This window comes from Hydra vulgaris, chromosome 04, assembly GCF_038396675.1.
Source record: "Hydra vulgaris chromosome 04, alternate assembly HydraT2T_AEP".
NCBI classification, from domain to species: domain Eukaryota; kingdom Metazoa; phylum Cnidaria; class Hydrozoa; order Anthoathecata; family Hydridae; genus Hydra; species Hydra vulgaris.
Window position 1 is genome coordinate 10,362,501 of NC_088923.1, and position 21,960 is coordinate 10,384,460.

Here is a 21,960-nt window from a genome sequence, read left to right on the forward strand (position 1 = left end):
TTCCTACATTTTCCATTTTTTTTCCATCAAAAAGTAAGATGATCAAATTTTAATATGTTGATTTTAGATAAAATTTTGGCATCTGCAAACAAGATCATGTCAAAAAACTGTTACAGCACACAGGTTTTTAGTTTTATAAACTGTAGAACCAGAATTGTTTATATTTGGTTTTCTTATTTTTCTGCTCATTTAATACATGTTTATATATGTAACAGATTCTAAAACAATAGTTTATTTTTAATTCACCTCCCCAAGCCAAGAAGGCCACTACAGATGAGGAGGCTACTTATGGTTATAACCCTCTCTCAACTATAACTCCGAAATACAAACCTTGATGAACAAGGCTGCACAGAGAAACAAGTTAAGCACAGTACTACCAGGGACATGGTAGGATAATAAAAATAAAACAAAACTTTAGATATATTACTGCATTAAAAAAACTCCATAGGTTTAAGTGGTGCTAATCAAAAGCACATAAAAGAATAGTCTATGGATTCAAACCTAGTTTCCAGACAAATGGGTGAATTCTTACGAATGTAAATGCCCAGGCCAGGCATGTGACTATTGGAGTCTTTACGAATTAAAAGTAGATAACCATCAACACTAAGATCACAAGATGAGACTCAAATTAGTTTCACAAAGAGCAAGTAGGTCTGGTGAACTTTGCAAGAGATAAGGCTCAACAGAAGAAAAGTTACTTCGAAGACCTCAAAAATTAGTGAATGACAGGCTTAGAGAACTTGGTGATGACAATGGTTTTTTTTGTTTTATAGTTTTTGGTACTTTACTCATTTTAAATTTGTTAAAGAACTTGACTCAAGGCATAGATTGTGCTCAGTACACTATTTTGCAGTCCAAGCAATTGCCTCATTACTATTAATAAACCCTAAGCCATAACAAAGGGCTCCAAATGTGGCCTTGACAATGCACACTAAAAGTACGAACAGGGACACCACCCATGTGCGCAACATGGCGCTGTTAATACTCTGATTTTTTTTTTTAACTGTTGATGGAGTCAGCCTCTCTGAGAGCTACCACAGTTCAGGAAACCTGACTGCCAGCCGGCCTCAGAACCATAAAACTGAGATTTAGAGCTGTACTCTCATTAGGAAATAAAAGAATGAGTTGTCTAGTCATAAAAACAGAGACACAAGCAAAACCCATGCATTGAGTCAGCATTCAGCATTCAACATCCTAAACTGGAAATAATGTATTAAAAATACATCTGTGCCAGCCTAATAGATGAATTATTCTTTGATATGCATCTTTTTACTGGATTAGGTCTTACAAACTTCAAAATAAAGGCTTAAGTTTTCCTTATTTTTTCCTTGTACATCATGTTAAAATAGCCCTGAATAAAATTTATTGATGGTCAAGAATGACTAAGAGATTTGGAGGGGTAGAGGATAAAATCGGGAAAAAGAAATGACAAGCAAATTAAAGAGAAGCAATCTTCAAGCTGCTAACTTTGCAATGGCTTAGCTGTGAGTTTTTCATGAGAAGTCAGTACTAAAAGATAATCAAAAACAATAGAAAGTAGAGAACTCAGTAAGAAGTTGCCATCAATATAGCAATACCAACAATATTGTAAAAAATAGTTGCAAGCTTTAATTTTTGATAAAATCAGCTGCCTGTTCTAAGCTATCAAAAAGTGAAAACTTTTTGTCAAGAGTATATAGGTGTGTTGTCAGCAAATAGAGCCACTTTAGATACAAAATGGTCAGAAAGCTTATTAATATAGATGAAAAACAATAAAGGATCAAGGATGAAACCTTGAAGTACCCCCATCCCAATCAAATCTTCATAGGTAAGTCATGTTGGGTCTCAAAAGTTGGAAAATTATTTAAAAATTAAAAAAGATAAAAATCATATTTTATAAAAACATCTCCATAAAAAACTTTTGCTAAAGTCGTAAAAAAAATAGTAATTACACAGTAAAATCTATTATAAAAATCTTTATATATAATAAGTATAATTTTTAAAATTTTCATATAATTTTGCTTCTTTTGATACCCAACATGACACACTTTTTTTAAGAATTTTTCTTTTGATAAAATTAGATGTTTAAGGGTCTTGGTGCACCCCTAAAATTATTTTTTATTCAAAAAATCTTTAAATCCAGCATTATTTTATTACGAGCTGCCCAGACCCGTAAAATACAAGTTTTGGTAAGTCTGTTCCACACTGACCATTGTTATACATATTCCTTACTTTAATATTTTTAATGAGTGGTGGAGAAATAATTATATATGTATATATATACACATAGATATATGGCACCCATGGTTAACACTATGATATATATATATATATATATATATATATATATATATATATATATATATATATATATATATATATATATATATATATATATATATATACAGGCTTCGGCAGGAGTAAAAACCGCACAGGCCATGAAAAGCCTGTCACAAATAGACTTTGCGGGCTAGGAGGGCCGCCCGTCTCGATGATCTCGCACGGGCTTTTACAACTTTAAATTTTTTTTTTTTTCCTAAAGTTTATAAATTTATCTTCTATTTTTGAATGAAAATGTCATTGAATATGAAATATTTTGTGAATTGAACTAAAATAATAACTTAGAGAGCCAATTGTTTGAGAGCTAATTAGAAAAAAAATCTTTTATTAATAAAAGTAAATGAGTTGGATACTTTTCAAGTTTCAATAATTGTTTTTCAAATTTTTTTATTTGCTTGCTTTAAAATATATTATTTTATTTTATTGCTTTAAAATATATTTATAATGAATTCAATTGCATTAAATATAGTGTTAGAATAACAGCAATAATATGAAGACAACTGTACATTATTTTTTTTATAAATAGGATAAAAAAGGTAACATGTATAGTTATATTTTATTTATATATAATTGTTTTACAAAAATTATGGCAAAACTTCTCCAATTTCAAAATCTAACTCAGTTTCTTCACTTCCACTCGATTCTGATAATTCCAATTCACTTTTCACTGCTTAAATCTGAATCAACGAAATCTATGTCTACTTGTTCATCTTTTTTTTGTGTAGCAGATTTTAGGCTGATTGGATCAAAAATAGCTGTTTGTGGTTTTTGTAAAAAAAACATCAGTAACACGTTCTATAACACTTTCCCTCTCACTATTAGTGAAATTCGGATCATTTATTTTAATGGCCGAGATAGCGTTAAGTGTTTTGTGATTAATACGGAGTCTTTGATCTGCCATTAGCATCGTCAAGAGACTAAAGGCTCGTTCCACTGATGAGTTCGACCCAGATAAGCATATGATTAAACTTGCTAGTTTGCATAAGTTTGGGTACTCATTCATTCGACTTTTTAAAGTATGGCTCCATATATCGCGAGCTGGTTTAGCAAGGTAATTTACCTTGACAAAAATTTTGAATTTTTTGAATTCTTTTAAACAATTCTTAATTAAAAATCCTTTTTCATCCAAAACTTCTTTAAAATGAGCATCGGATCCCCATTGATTTGGATCAAACCACCTTATGTTGTTGTATATCGGTGTGCGTGTGCTCTCAAGTACTAAATTAAGTTTTTCTAGAACAGTTTTTTTTTCAACAATAGCTTTTTGACTGATATCTTCGCTCGCATTAGTCATTTGAAACTTGATTTCAACTTGTCTGTGATCTTTTTTCAACTTGTGGACCTCTTTTCCATCAAAACATTTGGAAACTACTTCATTTGCTGAAACAATGACAAATGACGCCATGTGGTTTGTAAGTGTAGCTTCTTCAATAGGGCATTGAATGGCTTCTTGCAAGTTCAATTTTGTTTCTTGAATAATAGGCTCTACTTCGTAAGCCATATGCCCTGCATTTTATATATATATATATATATATATATATATATATATATATATATATATATATATATATATTTGTATGTATGTATATATATATATATTAGGGTGGTGCTAAAAACAACTTATTTTAAAAATGTCAGCTGACAACCCCTAAATGTGTTTTATATAATAAAATAATACTGGATTTAAAAAATTTTTGAATAAAAAATATTTTTACGGGTGCCACAAGGCCCTTATACATCAAACAGGTTCCTAATATTATAAAAAAAAAGTTTTTCAAAAGTATGTCATGTTGGGTCTCAAATGATGCAAAAATATATAAAAATTTCAAAAATATGAATCATTTTATAAATATATTATTATTTTAGATTTTAGTAAATAGAAAATGACATTTTTTAATTTAAAACTAAAAAAGGGGAATTTAATAAGATTTTTTTAATTATAATTTTTTTATCTCTGCTTTTTATAAAACAATGATTATTTTTGAAATTTTTACATAATTTTGCTTCATTTGAGCCCCAACATGATATACTTTTGAAAAACTTTTTTTTTTATAATATTAGGAACCTGTTTGATGTATAAGGGCCTTGTGGCACCCGTAAAAATATTTTTTATTCAAAAATTTTTTAAATCCAGTATTATTTTATTATATAAAACACATTTAGGGGTTGTCAGCTGACATTTTTAAAATAAGTTGTTTTTACCACCACCCTAATATATATATATATATATATATATATATATATATATATATATATATATATATATATATATATATATATATATATATATATATATATATATATATATACAGGCCTCAGTGGAAAGCGAGAGCAAGAGCTCTAGCTAACTTACTTTAGCTCTAACTATAACTATCATTGTAACTGAAATGAAAAAAGTCATTTTTATAAAATAAAAACAAATTGCATAATAAATTCCAATACTTTTTTAAAAACACGGTTGTTGCAAAAAATAAAGTTAAAAAAGTGCGCCGATTGAAACGCAAATCTTTTTGATTAGATTGGACTAACTGAAAAATACAAAATTATTACACTCTAAATTATATTGATAAAATATAAAATTATTACAATCTAAATTATTGCATAATAATTTTATCATTTTATTTTTATATTTTATTGTTTAATAAATAAACAGATACCTCATGCAAAAACCAAAAGCTCTCGTAAGAGCTGTTTAGATGAGCAGCTTGCATGGCTTGCCATGTTTGTTTTAAGAGAGCTTTACTCTGCTCTCACGCTCATCTTCTCCCGCCGAGGCTTGTATTTGTATGTCTCTCTCTCACTCACTCTCTCTCTCACTCACTCTCTCTCTCTCTCTCTCTCTCTCTCTCTATATATATATATATATATATATATATATATATATATATATATATATATATATATATATATATATATATATATATATATATATATATATATATATAGACTCATCAGAAATTTTCTGATGAGTCTTTATTGATGAAACGCAGTTTAAAATAAGAAAAAATTTTATTAAGTGATTTTCTACTAAATTATAATTGCTCTGTTTTTTTAAGAAAAATTGAGCACTCTATTTTGTATAATACATTTTAAAATTGTTTATATATATATACAGAAGCGTTCAAAAGTAACCGGACAAGAGCATAACTTGAGATTTTAAATGAAAAGTCTAATTTCTTTCAAATTTTCACTGAAATGTCAAAAACTTGATTACAAATCTAAAAACAAATGAATTTTTACTAAATCTAAGTAATCTAATCTTAAAAGTTCATTTAATTAAAATATATGCGTGCAAAAGTATGCGGACAAAAGAAAAACTTGAATAAGATTTTTTTTTAAAACATTTTTTAAATTGAAAATGCTTTGTTTTAAGGTATTGCTTTAGTACTTTGTCGGGAAGCCCTTTGCGTTAATTACTGCTTATAAGTAATTAAAACTAAGGGCTTCAGTGACAAGGAATTGAGTCCACCAGCTTCATAATCACAATAATTTTGATTTTTCGCCATTCTTGTTTCAGAATATTCAATAAATCAAATTTACTTGCTGATTTTCAACCTGAAGTTCGTCAATCTATGTGTTTCCATAGATGTTCAATAGAATTAAGGTCAGGACTTTGCTATGGCCATTCCATTAATTGAATTTTTTTGTTTTTTTAAAAGTCTTTTAAAAGGGTTGAAGTGTCTTTTGGGTCATTATCCTGCTGAAATATTCTTCCTCGAATCATGAAAAATGATCCACGCAAAATGCTGTCTTGGTAAATGCTGAAATTAAAGAACTTTATAATGTAAAATCTAGTGTTGACACAATCAAACGTCTTTTGAGGTCTGCAAATCTACTTGGAAGTCGTCCTACAAAGAAACTTTTTATTAATATAAAGAATTGAAAAGCATGCTTAAGATTTGCAAATGAACATTTGATTTGGGCAAGAAAACAGTGATTGAAAGTACTTTTTAGTGATGAATTTAAGTTTATGTTATTTAGATCTGATAATATTAGATATGTCCGTCGACCAAAAGGCCATAAAAATGATCCTAAATACCAGCTACCAACAGTAAAGCACAGAAGTCAAAACATTATGAACTGGGCTAACTTGAATAGAGATTGTATCGGTCCTATCCACTTGATTGATGGCATAATGGACAAAAATATGTACAAATATGTAGTTAAGAATGTTATGCTACCACATGCTAAAGACAAAATGCCTCGAGGAAGGGTGTTTTAGAAGGACAATGACCCAAAGTACACTTCAACCCTTGTGAAAAACTTTTTTAAAACCAATGAAATTCGATTAATCGAATAGCCTTAACAAAGTCCTGACCTTAATTCTATTAAATGTCTATGTCAGCTCATTGATCAACAAATTTCAGGTCAAAAAGTAACAAGTAAACATGATTTATTGAATACTCTGAAAAAAGAGTGGGAAAAATCAAAATTATTGTGATTATGAAGCTTGTGGACTCAATGCTTTGTCACTGTCAAGCAGTAATTAATGTTAAGAGCTTCCCGACAAACTACTAAAGCAATACTTTAAAACAAAGCATTTTCAATTTAAAAAATGTTTAAAAAAAAAATCTTATTCAAGTTTTTTTTTTTTGTCCGGATACTTTGGCACGCGCAAAATTATACGAAAAAAAAAAATTTCAATTAAATTAACTTTTAAGATTAGATTGCTTAGATTTAGTAAAAATTCGTTTGTTTTTAGATGTGTAATCAATTTTTTGACATTTCAGTGAAAATTGAAAGAAATTGGACTTTTCATTTAAAAGTCATCTCAAGTTATGCTCTTGTCCAGTTACTTTTGCACACTACTATATATATATATATATGTATATATATATATATATATATATAACATGAATTTCAAATTAAAAATTTTTTTTTTCAAATTTATCAATATAAATACAGCCCCAGGTCACAAACCTAGCCCTGGCTTTTATCAAACTCAGTCAAATATCTTTTATCAAACCCTGTTTAAATCTCAACCCTGGTCATCTACTATTGATGCCTGCAGTGGCTTGTGAATTTTACCTTCTATTTTAAAGAATGGCAACCTTCTCACTGAGTCCTCTACTTTACATGTGCTTGGATTATCATTCATTGCTGGGAACCTTAATATTCAACTTAATATTAAACAAAATTTTATGAAATTTTGTTTAATATTAAGTTGGATAATAAGACTTTGTTGGAATCTACTAAAAGCAGTTTAAGAACATTGAACTATCCTGGCTGTAGTTTTATTTGTGGGGGTCTATGAGCTTTCTTGTAATGATTATCATCAGCCCTGCTGTCCTATAAGCGAAGGAATCAAGTATACTTTTTGTATTCCGCTTGCAAGCCAAGCAAGAAAACAAGCATCTTAAAATTGCTATAATTTTGAATAATTAATTTTTAAGAGGTTCTTTGACATTTTAATCTTCCTTCTTCTGTACCAGTGTTGGATATTTATTTCCATGTCTTTGCTACTTTTGCTGACTCTTGAGATGAATTGTCCTCATCTTTCCTGAATGAAAAATGGAATTTCAATTCTGAAATCAACTAGCGTCACCTAATTTAACAGTTCCAGAATTATTTATATAGGGGTATTTATAAGGTAGAGTATACTACAATAAACTTAGAACTATTCAACGATTGAAGGCCAACATTCATAAAGAAGTTGGTTTATACCATGGTCATGGTTTATACCATGACCTGCCGTAATGAAGCGCATCAGCGTGACAAGTAAAATGGTAGAAGTTTAAAGGATGTTTTGATTATTTTCAAAATCAAAAAAAATTAACTTCTAAAAAAGTGGTTTCTGTTTTTAAAATGATGAAATCGAACTGAGAAAAAATAAAAAATAAAAATAAAAGTTTATTTTTATTTTAAATGGTTTCGTGACTTTTGGACTACCCTGTAATTTGTTCAAAAAGAATGGAAGAATGAAAAAACAACATATAGCAATTTTAACATAGACATAAATAACAGTAGCAATCAAAACTTCATTAAAAAATTAAAGCATAGTAAATCATTCGTGTTGAATGAAATGAAATGAAATACTTTTGAAGAGTATGATGAGAAGTATAATTATAAAACAGTCATTATGATGTTTCCTTGGCTCTCTCCTTACTCTGGGAACAGCAAAAAGCATCACCGTTTTTCTACCTCCTAACCATTTTGCTAAAGTAATTCACCCATGGAAATTCCAAAATGATTTGTGTAAGCTATCAATGATATGGTACCTTTCATGATCTCATGTAATATCTGCTTTTTGCTAAACATTCACATACATATAAAAAAATATCAGGACAATTTTAAAAACCTCTAGTAGCAAATATGAGAAAAACATATTTTTTATTGTTAAGCAACATTTATACTTTTGAAGCAATGTATGTATATAGCAACATGAATATATAAATATAAAATCTTTTACAGTTTATTGTAATAAAGTTCATTATGAATTGGAGATTTTTTTTTCTTTTAGTGGTTTTGTTAGAGGTATAACATTTAGTCCTTCTGGTCAAAAATTATTTTCTGTAAGTATAAATGTTATTAAAAACTGCAATTTTAAAACTTTAATATTATTATTACTTTTGTTAGATTTTATTATTTTTTGACTAATTTTATATATTAAATATTAGTATTAAATGTTTATGCAACTGGAAAATATACAGATCAATGATTGAGGACTGAAATATAAAATATAAAATCAAAATCAATAAAAGTTAATATTAGAGATGTCATGAATCGTGATTTTGCTGAGTACCGAATATTCTGCTAGACACCTGGTCGAAGTATTGAATATTCGGTGTAATGTAAATCAAAGCAAATAAACCAATAGAGCTTTTTATTATCTACTCCTTGAAACAAGGCTTTGTTTGTTAAAATGTAAACATTTATATATATATATATAAATGTTTATATATATATATATAAATGTTTATATATATATATATATATATATATATATATATATATATATATATATATATATATATATATATATTACAATATTTTTCTTTAATATTCATTTATATTAATAATAAAAACCAAGATAACAATGGTTTTAATGATAAAGACATTAATAATGTTAAAACGCAAAAGCAACAAAACATGTTTGTATTTTTTTGGTTAAAAAATTTTTTTTTTTTTTTTGTGTTTTTCTGCTTCTTTTTTTTTAGCAGTTTTTTATTGTTTTTTAACATAAATTTTGGAATAGTTTTTTATTCTAGTATATTTTTAGTATATGATCATTAAAAGTAAAATTACAAATATAAACACCAATTTAACTTATTTTTAATAAAAAATTAAATTAGCTATAAGTAAGTTATAAATCTAGGCATACTGTATGGAAATGTTCATTTGTCATGTTGTACTTTCTAACAACTGTCTTGCACTCATATATATATATGTGTGTGTATATATATATATATATATATATATATATATATATATATATATATATATATATATATATATATATATATATATATATATATATATATATATAAATTATTCTTATCCTATAAAAAAATTACCATTTTAATTTTTATAATGTAAATATATTAGCATTTAATACCATGCCAATTTAATATCAAACTTCAAATCCTCAAAGAAATAAGCAATCTATCAAAATTATATGATTTTTTGAGGATTTGTATATTGTGTAATAATTTAGTCTTACATTATTTGTTTTTTTATATTTGTCAAAAAAATATATATCTCTAGTAGGCCCCTTTAAAAAAAGCCCTATACTATACTTAATTTCAAGGAAAATTAAAAAATTTTGAATTATTATTTACAGAGTTTCCCAGACCTCCTAACCACCACATTTTATGATTCGTAATTTATTTATCCATTATTTTTAAGTCTGCATTTTCCTTTACATCATTTTCATAACATTTTTATTACATCAGTACATTTTTCAAAATGCTTAGTTGTTCAAGAACAATTTTTAGACATGCTATGGCAAAAAGAACATTTAACTTTTTCCATTTTGCTAATTTAAATTAAAGTTATAAATAAATGGGCAACTAAAGCTTTATTTCTGCCTCCAGTATGGAGAGCTTAATTGATTTATTAATCATAATTGCTTACCAACAAGAAGATCAAAAAGAAATCACTCAATAATTTAAAGATATTCTTTCTCTCTCTATATATATATATATTTATGTATATATAGAGATTGTGATGCCTTAAAACCCCCTTGGACAATTAAACTTAAATTAGGCTTAAATTAATCACAAAAAATAACCACAGCATATAGACACAAAAAATAACCACAACTTAAACACAAAAATACCATAGACACAAAAAATAACCACATAATAATAGACACAAAAAATAACCACAGGATATAAACTGAAATTAGGCTTAAATTAATCACAAAAAATAAACACAGCATAACCAAACACTGCATGCTGATTTTTTATCTAAAGGGGTTATATGTATATATATATATATATATATATATATATATATATATATATATATATATATATATATATATATATATATATATATATATATATATATATATATATATATATATATATATATATATATGATCCTGATGGACCTACTGATAGAGAAACAAGCTGTTGAAGAAAAAAATTAGATAAGTGTATGTTATATGCAGTAGTGGTAGAACGCTCGCTTCATGAGCGATAAGTTCCGCATTTAATTCTCACCACGTCCCTGGTAGTACAGCGCTCAACTTGTTTCTCTGCGCAGGGGCCTTGTTCGTCAAGGTTCGTGTTTTGGAGTTATAGAGTTGAGAGAGGGTTATAACTACAAGTAGCCTCCTCATCTGTAGTGGCCTTCTCGGCCTTGGGGAGGTGAGTTATAAAAAAAATATCTCATTTGTTTACTGCATCTGTCCCTGCATACTCTAAAAACTTTTATTTGTCTAGTTTTTTCCTCCACATTTCAACCCTCTTGGAACTCTCTCCCTTCTTTATGTTTTCCTGAGTCATACAACCTACAATTCTTTAAGCCTTCTGTCAACCATTTACTTGCTCTATAACTCTATTCTTTTTTTTTCCTAGTAACTCCAAACTCAATAGTGGTTGCTTGCAGCCTTGTTGGGAGTGAATCAGAATAAAAAGTATATATATATATATATATATATATATATATATATATATATATATATATATATATATATATATATATATATATATATATATATATATATATGTATATATATATATATATATATATGTATATATATATATATATGTAAATAAATATATCAAATACTAAATGTATTTACATATAATAAATGTGAATAAACAATGTTTATTGTGTCATATATAACACTAAAATAAATTAATTAAAATTGAGGAAGATAAAATTATCTAAGAAGTTTTTTGCAGGGTTGCTCTAACCTTATAACCTTTAAGCATACCAAAATAAAAAGAACTTTAGAAAAAACAAGTAAATTTTAGTATTAATTGACTTATTTAAATCTGAAATTAAAATATGAATTTCCAGAAAAAATAAAAAACCCCTGCGTTTTTTGCCAAAAAAACAACCAAAAAAAAGACAATAAAACGCTTCACATCTTTTAGGTATTTAAACTAGTATTATAATTAACCAAAATAAAAACAGTATCTATTCATAATATCAGCTGGGGTGGAATGTTTTACTTATTAATGTTTTTTGATTTTGTGTATGGAATTAGAGTTCCAACAAATATCAGTTTTTTCGCCTGAAAAAAAATAATCACAAAAAACACAAAAAAGCAGCAACAATACAACAACAACAAATAAAAAAACATGAAACCGTAGAGAAGAATTTGTTGATGTAATTTAACCACAACGAGATGTATATTTTCTTATCATTACATTAAAAATTAATATATAATAAGAATAATATTAATAAAAATATTAATAATAAAATAAATGATCATATAGTTAATGTTTTGGAAATGACTGTTAAGGATGATGTCATTTAAACAATTTATATTTTCAAAATAAACTTTTTAGTATTATAACTTGAGTTTTTTTAAAAGAATTGAGGTTTTTAATAAAAATGTCATCAAGATATTAAAATCTCCTCAAGTATGTCAAAAGCGTTTGCAGTCTTTTCAAATGAGAACAACCCAATATTTTATTTAATATGCGTATACTACTATTCTAGAAACAATAACATACTGGTTAAAAGTTTAAATTTATTATGAAGAAAATACTAAATCATTTCACTCTTTAAAAATAATAGCTATAGTTGTTATAGTATTTATAAACCCTGAGTTGATTTTGATCATGACAAGCACTGCCTTGCTTTGAAAAATCTCTGTTCTCTGTCGGAGATATTTATGAAAAGGTCTATCTCACAAAAAAAAATGCCCACATATGAAGATGTTGAAAAGAAAAGACCTTAGATTTTAAGTATCAAATATGCCAAGTATTTTTAAAAATAATAAATTACAAAAAAATAGCTGTATGTAATCCCTTTTTCTGCATTTTTTTCGTTACAATCTGGTATTTGGTATTTAGCCAAATAGTTTGCAATATTCAGCTGAATACCAAATAGTAAAAAAAGTAGCTTAATTAATTGAATACCGAATAGTCACCAAATGTTCGTTACATCTCTAGTTAATATGAATAATAAATGTTTGAAACAGTTCAAACATTGTGTACAAAGTTTTTGTCAAGTGTCATGTCAAATCATATAGTATTTTAATATATGATCTGGCGTGACATTTGACAATGTCATATATGCGACATTTATAAGAAAGGCAACTCAATTAACTAGTCTCAACTAACTAGCTAAATGATCTTCTGGCATTAAATTTTAAAAAACATCCTTGAATGTAGTAACCTCCTTGGCCAAGAGGGGGGGGGGGAAGCAAGGATGCCACTACAATGGAGGAAGCTACTTCTTTTGTTGTTCTTATCTATTTTTTAAAAAATTTAAAAATATATATTTTTTTTAATTAAAAATTTTTGTTATAAGGTTGGTGATGATAAAACAATCAAACAATGGGATGTTGACCATAATGAAATGATAGAACCAATTTCAACATATCTTCACTCAAAAATGATGACAGGTAACTTTTTTAAAAATAGAAGAAATTCTTAGGTCTACCCTTAGTTTATTTAGTGGTTTAAAAATAATGTATTTGTAATTAGACAATTATTTTAATTTATTTTTATTTACTATTTAATGTTTAATTTATATTGCATATAATAGTAAATAAATAAGTTATTTTTTAATTTGTTATATATTTTTTATTATAAAGCTAATTAATTTATTAATTTGTTTTGTATGTAATTATTAGTTTATATATAAATTATTTAAAATATAAAAGTATTAATTTATTCTGTATGTAATTATTTATTATATTAATATCAAATAGAATATTTTTGTAAAAATTAATAAAAAATTTTTTATTTGATTTTAATTTTTTGTTAATAAATATTTAACTTTGTATCATTTTATAGGAATACATCATCATGGTAAAAATGCTACATTTGCAACATGTGGAGAGGCAGTTGAAATCTGGGATGAAAATAGATCTATACCTGTTCAAACATATTCTTGGGGAGTTGATACAGTTCACAGTGTAAAATTTAATCCTATTGAGGTATCGATGTTTTATTTTTATAGTTTACAATATTTTTGCTCTCATAATCAAAACAAATTTGCACTTAATGTTATATATAGATTTCAGTTTTATCTCACAAGTTTTTCTACTTAAATTAAACCAATAAAGTTAAATTATCCAATAATTGAACCAATAAAAATTAAACAAATAAAAAATCTACCCACATATCGTCATTGCAAACGATTTTGTTACAAAATAATTTAAGAATGGCTTTGCTATTACTTTTTTAACAATTGGTTTACAAATATTTAAAGTGCTCTGTATGATGAGCCAATTCCTCAACTATAGACAGGTTAAAAAAAAAAACTTTGTAATGCTGCAGGTATGTAAGTTTACAAGCTATCAATGTGTTTACCCTTCTGCGTTGTATAAATTAATCTATTAGTATTACTTTACTACCCTATGGAAACTGCCAACTCTCTATACCCAATATTCAACCATCAGAAGCACTCTCTATCTCTGTCTAAAATAATAATTTTTTTTTTCCTCTTAAAATTGCAGCATGAATTCATCCGATCATCATGCTTTCTTGTCTTTCGTGTTTTTGTACTTTCTCTTGTCCATTCCAAACACTAACTATTATCAACTTTTATTGGCCGTGTTGCATTATGTCATTCATCATATCATACTAGCAGAAAGCGACCCATAATATGGGTTATGATTGGTCTGTTACATAATTAGCATTTATAGTGGGTGTGCCAACTTTGTGTTCAATTTTCCTGACCTTTTACATGATCCTTGAGCTGTTTTCCACGATTTAATTTAAAGTTGTGAAATATCTCAACTTCAGAAATAATTGACTTCAACCCTTTTAAAAAAACGCCTTTAAATTGAAAGTATTAAATTTTCAATAAATAATTAATATTAAAAGTATAAAGAGGTTATGAAATAATTTACCAATTAATATCTTACATTATTTGAATAATTTACAACTGGCATAGGTCATATCAATTTGAGAACCATTTTCCTCGACATTCCTAAAGTTCAACACAATAAGTTTTTAGTTACTGACACAGAATAATAATAATATAAAAATACTTCATCATGCTTTATATTAATGAAATATCAAGTAACTTCTTTTAATATTTTTTATAATAATATGAACTTTAACTAATTAATAAGATTAATAAAAAATTAACTTATAATGTTATACAGGAGTTAATTATTTTTTGGTATCTCTTTTATTAATTTTTTGTTTAAAAAAAAAAATTGTTATCTTAAAAGCGTTAAATGCACACAACTTAATTACAAATAACTAAGCAATTGATGACAAATACACTTCAAACAAAAAAATGTTAATTTACAATCAAACATGTATATAACAAATTAACAAAAATATGTAAACTTTGTTCTTTTACATTGCATATATGTGTCATATGACAAATTTGAGATAAAAATTTTAATGGATAAGTAGATATAATTAATAATTTACAAGCAAGCGTATTTTAATAAGTAAAACACCACAGTAAGCATTCTAAATTGACATGTTTTGTTTTGAAGTTTTTAAAAATAAAAAATGCATCTGAAGCAATAGCAGTTTGTAATCGATGTGGAAAGCAGATAAGCAGGGGATCTAACAATTCTGGTCAAAAATCTTTTCCACATCTTCACTGCACCCTAAAAAGTTTCATCTAAAATTGTATTGATAGTAAAAGGCATAAAAAAATATACAGCTTTGATCTTTTTTCAATGTAAAGTGGATCAATGTCTGGCTTACTTCAATTTAAAGTTATCAATTTCATCTCCTTTAAATTAAAACAAGTGAGTCACGAGTGCGTCATAGAAATTTGTTATTCATAATAGTTTGTTTACAGTAAAATATTGATTTCTTATATATTTCAATAGCTTCACTATTTTTTAAGATTTTGTTAATACTAGGGTTTAAAAAAATTTAAACATTTAACTTTTATTATTCTAATAAAGGCATTAAGATAATTAGTAAAAAAAAAATCATATTTTAAAGCCAACACTTTGAAATTTTTGTTGAATATTCGCATCAAAGGTATGATGAGGAATAATTCAAATAATTATAGTAGGAAAGGACTCCAGGACTCCGGGCTTAAAAACAATCAGTTTCAAGTCATTAAATCTCATGAATTTTTTTCTTATAGCAGATTATAAGTCGACAAACATGTTTAGAGCTTCTAGACACTACAGACTTAAAAAAAGTAGAGATATAAAGCCGGAGTCCTTTTGGGACTCCACATCCCTTGTCCCAAAAAAAAAATTTTTGAGTGCTAAATATATCCTGGTTATATGCATAAAAATAAGAATTTTACCAAATTTAAGGGTTTAAGAACCCTTAAAAGTGTTTGGTGTAAAAACTGAAAAACAGTCATTTTTTGATTTTTTATATGGTTTTCCACTTAAATGATACATTTCTATCACTTTCTTATTTATTTATTTTGAATTTATAAATAAGCAAGTATTATTTTTTTAATACTTTTACAGAGGTTATATATAATACATTAATTAAATCAATATCACAATAAAGTTTATGTTCTTTAGATATATAAATAAATAGTAATATGAAATAAACAATGCAGAAGAACAAGCTATAAAAAAAAGAAAATTTGAAGATATCAGGCCTTGCTACGAGATTTCGCTGCGTAGCGAAAACGCGTAGCGCATTTCTAAGTAACTCAACTCAGCAAATATATTTTGCATCGTTAGAAGTTATATTGCGTCACTAGCATCTTTTCAAGTACCGCATTGTAATTAAAGTTATTTTATTAACACGTTAAAAATCACACAGACAGTTTTTTTTTCTCACTATAACAAAAGTTACAAATAAAATCTAAGTTCCTATTTGAAAAATCATTTTTATCATTTTTTCAAATAGGAAATAAATTTAATTTAAAAAAATATTTTTTTTTCATAAAATGTATCATAATATTTGTTTATTTTCTTAAAATTTTACAGTTGGTTTTCGGTTATTTTATTAACTGTTAATAAATTTTTTCTTATTTATTTTGTGAATTCTTTTTAATAGTGTTTTTAAACAATAAAGAGTTTTATTACTTACCGATAACATATTCATGATCGTAATTTATTTTCATAAATTAAACGAATGTCATTAAAACTTTACGTTATTGAATTGACAATAAACAAAATATCTTATTAATAAAATATTTACATCAAAATAAATTGTGCATTTTTTAAACTATGATGACAAAAAATAGTTTATATATTTAAAAGGAATTTATATATTTAATTCCTTAAGATAAAACTTAAAACACTTTATTTTTAACTAATTTTTAACAACAACAAAAAAATTATAAAACAAACTGTTTCTTTAACAAAAAATCTATTAGTTTACAATTGCGATTAAATGCTTTTACTTACGACTTTATTTCTTCTGAATAAACATCACATAAACGATATTAAAAGATAATTTAAATATTCTAAAAGATAAAAGTTTTTGTGTAACGCAAAACTGCTGAACGCGTAGGCAATTCGCCTTTTCGCAGGTAAAATGCGAGCTGCGTGACACTTCTTAACAAAATCAAAAATTAGTTGCTCCATGGAGAAAGGAGGGTATCAGCTAAAATGCCAACTCCCTGATTCAAAATGTGAGACAGGTATTAAAGATTGTCTTGTCAAAGAAGTAGTAAATATCTAGTGCAGAGCAGGTTTTTAAAGAGACTTCTTGATGAAAAGTGAGACCATTAGAGATAAAATAATAAAGTTTAACAAAATATGGAGATTAGAAATGAAAGATATGTAAATAGATCTTAAAATATAAGATTTTCTCAATTTGTTTACAAATGATGATTTTCTTTTTTAAATTCAAACCTTAAACTTTTTTTAAATTGTAAATGTGTTAATTGTGTCTTTTTTCTCTCATTAGATTGAGCTTCTCTTCATAAGAAAATTTTTCAATACTCAAAACCGACTATAAAAAAACGTCAAATGAACTTTTTGACACAGACTGCAAAAATATTGTAATGAAAATCAAAGCTGATCGCAATCGATCACGTGATGCCATTAAAAAAGATATTGAATTTTTAAGCGACCAAAAGTTGGCTAGAAATATGTATGTAACTGAGGAAATTGACATTTACCAAAAAAGAACTAAACATATGAGACAAAAAAACTTGAAATGCTTATAGAAGATTAAAATTTAATTAAAAATCATATTGCCTCTGATTCTGATACAGAATCAATAAATTTTATCAGGGCACAGGTTCATAAAAACGACATTTTAAGTTGCTACCAGATTTCATCTTGGTGTAACAGGTCATATAGCTATTCTTTCCTCAATTCTAAAGCATGGGTCATATAGCTATTCTTTCCTCGATTCTAAAACAACAATATCTTCCAAATTATGCCCATCATCAATTCAGGGCATAATTTGGAAGATATTGTTTGGTCAAATCGGAACCCACAGAAAAAGATTTCATATCATCAAAAACAAAGGAAATTACAAATAGTTATAAAAATGTTTTAATTTGTAAAAAACTTTTGCTTCACTTCAATGGTGAATTGTGTAATGAATGGGATCTTAAAAATAATATTACTGTTGAAATGGAAAGGATTGCAGTAAGCGTGACGGCTCCTGAGGATGATAACAATAGTGATTGGAGGATGATAATAAAACTACTAGGAGTGTTCCAGGCAAGTTCATCTAAAGGCAAAGACTAAGCAAAACAAATAAATAAGGTACTAGAAGATTTTGAAATTAAAAATAACATTTTTGCTGTTGTACTGACACAACTGCTTCAAACACAGGTGCACATAATGGAGGAATCGAACTTATAAGTAGGTATGTTGTCAGGAAGCACATTATGTGGCTTTATGTGAAGCACATTATGTCGTCAACACATGTGAGAAACACATTAGTCATTTAGTGCAAGCGCTAACAAGGCCAAGGCATCATAAAAAAAACTATTTTCAAATTTAAAAAAAAATTTGCCTGAAAATTTTTAGTTATGCAATAAAGATACTAACTCATTAGCAAGATTTAATTTCAACATTTTTAAAAACAATTCTTACACATATCAGATTGCACAAGAAGCTAAAGAACACCCAGGAAATGCCATTACCCTGAAAACCTTTTTCAATATGAGAACAGACTATATAAGATTATATGAACTAGGTTCTTTTTATTTGGGTAACGAAGTACCGAATTTCTACCTTCATCAACCCCCTGCTTGTCATGAAGCTAGGTATTTTTATGGATGCTTCAACTAGCTTATATAAAACTTAAATTTATGTCAGTGGAGGAGAAACAACAAAATTGCACATTTTGTAGCAATATTTTACATTCCTTGGTTTCTGAAGTTGACTATCACAATCCAGGCACCATCTAATGATCTCAAAGCTATTAAAGTAGACAAAAGCATAGAGGAATACTAGACAAAAGTTTGAAAAACTCTCTTCTTAGGCATACATGGTACTTGGCTGAAGATGTTGTTATTGATCACTAGCAGATTTAGGTGTAACTAATAAAGAGAAGTTCCTAATGGTACAGAAACTTATTAACTATCCCTATTCCACAGATATTTCTTATTTTGAAATAAAGAAACCAGAGATAAGAGATGATATAATCATTAACAAAAACACTCATTTGCACGAGTTTGTTTGGAAAAACTTATATACAAGATATATAGTTTTGGATTTCTGATGGAAAAATTGTAGATCTTCATTCCAGCTTCAAGTTTTTTAAAGATTTTGTTTCAAATATTTAGTGCTCAAATGACTGCTTTGAAAGAAATATTTGTCTAATGCAAGATTTTCTGGCAGACAGTCATAGTGAAAATCAGAGACAAAACATCATGGTGGTTGCTAAAGAGAATAGAAAAAGTGTGGATAAAAGAATGAAGAGTGATTTGAACAACTTATCTTCTGAGCAAAAATTATTTTAGATTAGATATATTTTATTTTTTCAACTTTAATTAAACAAAAAATATTTTAAACCAAGATAAACTGTTTTTTCTTCACATTGTTTTATTATTAGACATTTAGAAGGAAAATAAAAATCTTCACCTAACACTTCGTGAAGGTTTGAAGACCTAAAATTTTGCATTTTTCTTTTACTTAAGGTATACAACCAGGATGTGTTTCAAAACTTTTGGTTCTGTGAAAAAGTTGTATTATATATATATATATATATATATATATATATATATATATATATATATATATATATATATATATATATATACACACACACACACACATTTCACTCAATAAGTTCACTTTTAATTTATTTTTTTCAATTTTAAACCTAGACTCACCTTGTAGCTGCTACAGCATCAGATCGTAGCATTATGTTATATGATACCAGAGGGACTAGTGCATTGCGTAAAGTTATAATGAAAATGAGGAGTAATACCATTGCTTGGAATCCAATGGAGGTTAAATACTTAATAGAATATTTTGTGATAAATATTTTTTATTATTTTTTTATTATATTTGACAACTATTGCACATAAATAAGATTTACAATGAATACAATAATTAGTATATATAATTTAAAATTTTTATCTTTATAGTTTATTATAAAAATAATATTAATACATTTATTATTTATTAATAATTAATATATATATATATATATATATATATATATATATATATATATATATATATTTATATATATATATATATATATATATATATTTATACATATGTATATATATATTTATATATATATATATATATATATATATATATATATATATATATATATATATATATATATATATATATATATAATGCATTCTTCATTTTGCATTATTTCAACAAAAATCAATTTAAAAATTGGAATTATGCACAATCTCTCATTTTATATAAGTTCTATAACCTATGGGTCTCTTAGAATAAGTTTTACAATTTACTATGGTTTTAAATTGTAAAGAAGAAATTTTTTCTGATGACAAGCTAAAAGTTAAATTTCAAATTTTAATTTTTATCTATGTTGACTTATATTAATTTATGTTGCCTGTTATTATAAATAAAATGTGCTATCAACCTGAAATTTATTACATAAAAACTAGGATGCAGTGAATTTTGTTTTTCAGTAATACTCTCTAAAAATTGGAAGGCTCTAGAAAATTATCTTGAGGTGCCAAAAGGGCTTCGAAAATCTGAGAAAAGTAACCTATGAAAAACAACTGAGAAAATATTTTTTTTTTTATTATTTCCTGAATGTTAATGTAATTGCAATAAAATTTCAAAAAATGGAGACCAGACCACATCTTCAAAATTTCTCACTATTTGATTTCATACTAGCATACTTGTCGAATTGTTAATATCCTCAAAAATCATTGTACAACTCTCAATCTTTAATTCTAAAATCAAATTTTGATTTTTGGTTATATTTTAATAGTTAGATTATGGTTTAAAAAGTTGAAACTGTACAAATGAACGAAACTGCTTATTTCCAATGATAATTTCAATGATTTCCAGTATTTGGCTTGAATTTATGGATAATATCATGTTTTGCCAATTTATGCAGGAATCTTTTACATCTGTCCAAAAATAATTGTCCACTAATAATGAAACAACCAGTGATACATTCGTTGATTGTGAGACAATACAACACAGAGTATCAGTTCCAGTAATGCCAAAACAAATGAAGGGTCATAATTCAATGGTTAAAAAGACTTAAAGTCATATCACTATCAGGGGCTATTCTAGACCGTTTTTGACAGCGTTGACCATATTTGGGCACTGCCCAAATTAAAAATTGAGGACCTTTTCTTTTCTTTTTGTTTTTTATGGCAAAAATTGTTTTTGTGTGAAAAAATGTCGATATTCAGCAATATTTCCTTTAAATTTCTCAAGGACAGGGGGTACCGCCACCCAAATTTTTCCTGGAATAGCCCCTGGCTATTGCAAACAGATATCATCCAACATGGAAAACCAAGAAGCACATTGTGTTAATAACTGAGTCCGATTCTGAATACCTGCAACATGTTAAAAAATCACAGGTAAAATCACATCTTCACAAAGTTTAAAAACAGGCTTATATATCATTTTTTAAATGTAAATGCTATTAGCTCTTTGTGGTCCGACAGGACATAAATGTCCCAATTCACTTAAGACGC

At 26.7% G+C, this 21,960-nt stretch overlaps 1 protein-coding gene across 1 annotated transcript in view; it reads left to right on the plus strand.

Moving 5' to 3' along the window:
- The window catches only part of LOC100202852 (DDB1- and CUL4-associated factor 13), a 50,771-nt gene that overhangs the window by 679 nt on the left and 28,132 nt on the right, over window positions 1-21,960 (plus strand). The window contains exons 2-6 of the mRNA XM_065795411.1: window positions 68-123; window positions 8,780-8,831; window positions 13,255-13,348; window positions 13,743-13,885; window positions 20,140-20,265. Coding sequence (XP_065651483.1) covers window positions 68-123; window positions 8,780-8,831; window positions 13,255-13,348; window positions 13,743-13,885; window positions 20,140-20,265 — 471 coding nt within the window. The remainder of the gene's footprint in view (window positions 1-67; window positions 124-8,779; window positions 8,832-13,254; window positions 13,349-13,742; window positions 13,886-20,139; window positions 20,266-21,960) is intronic.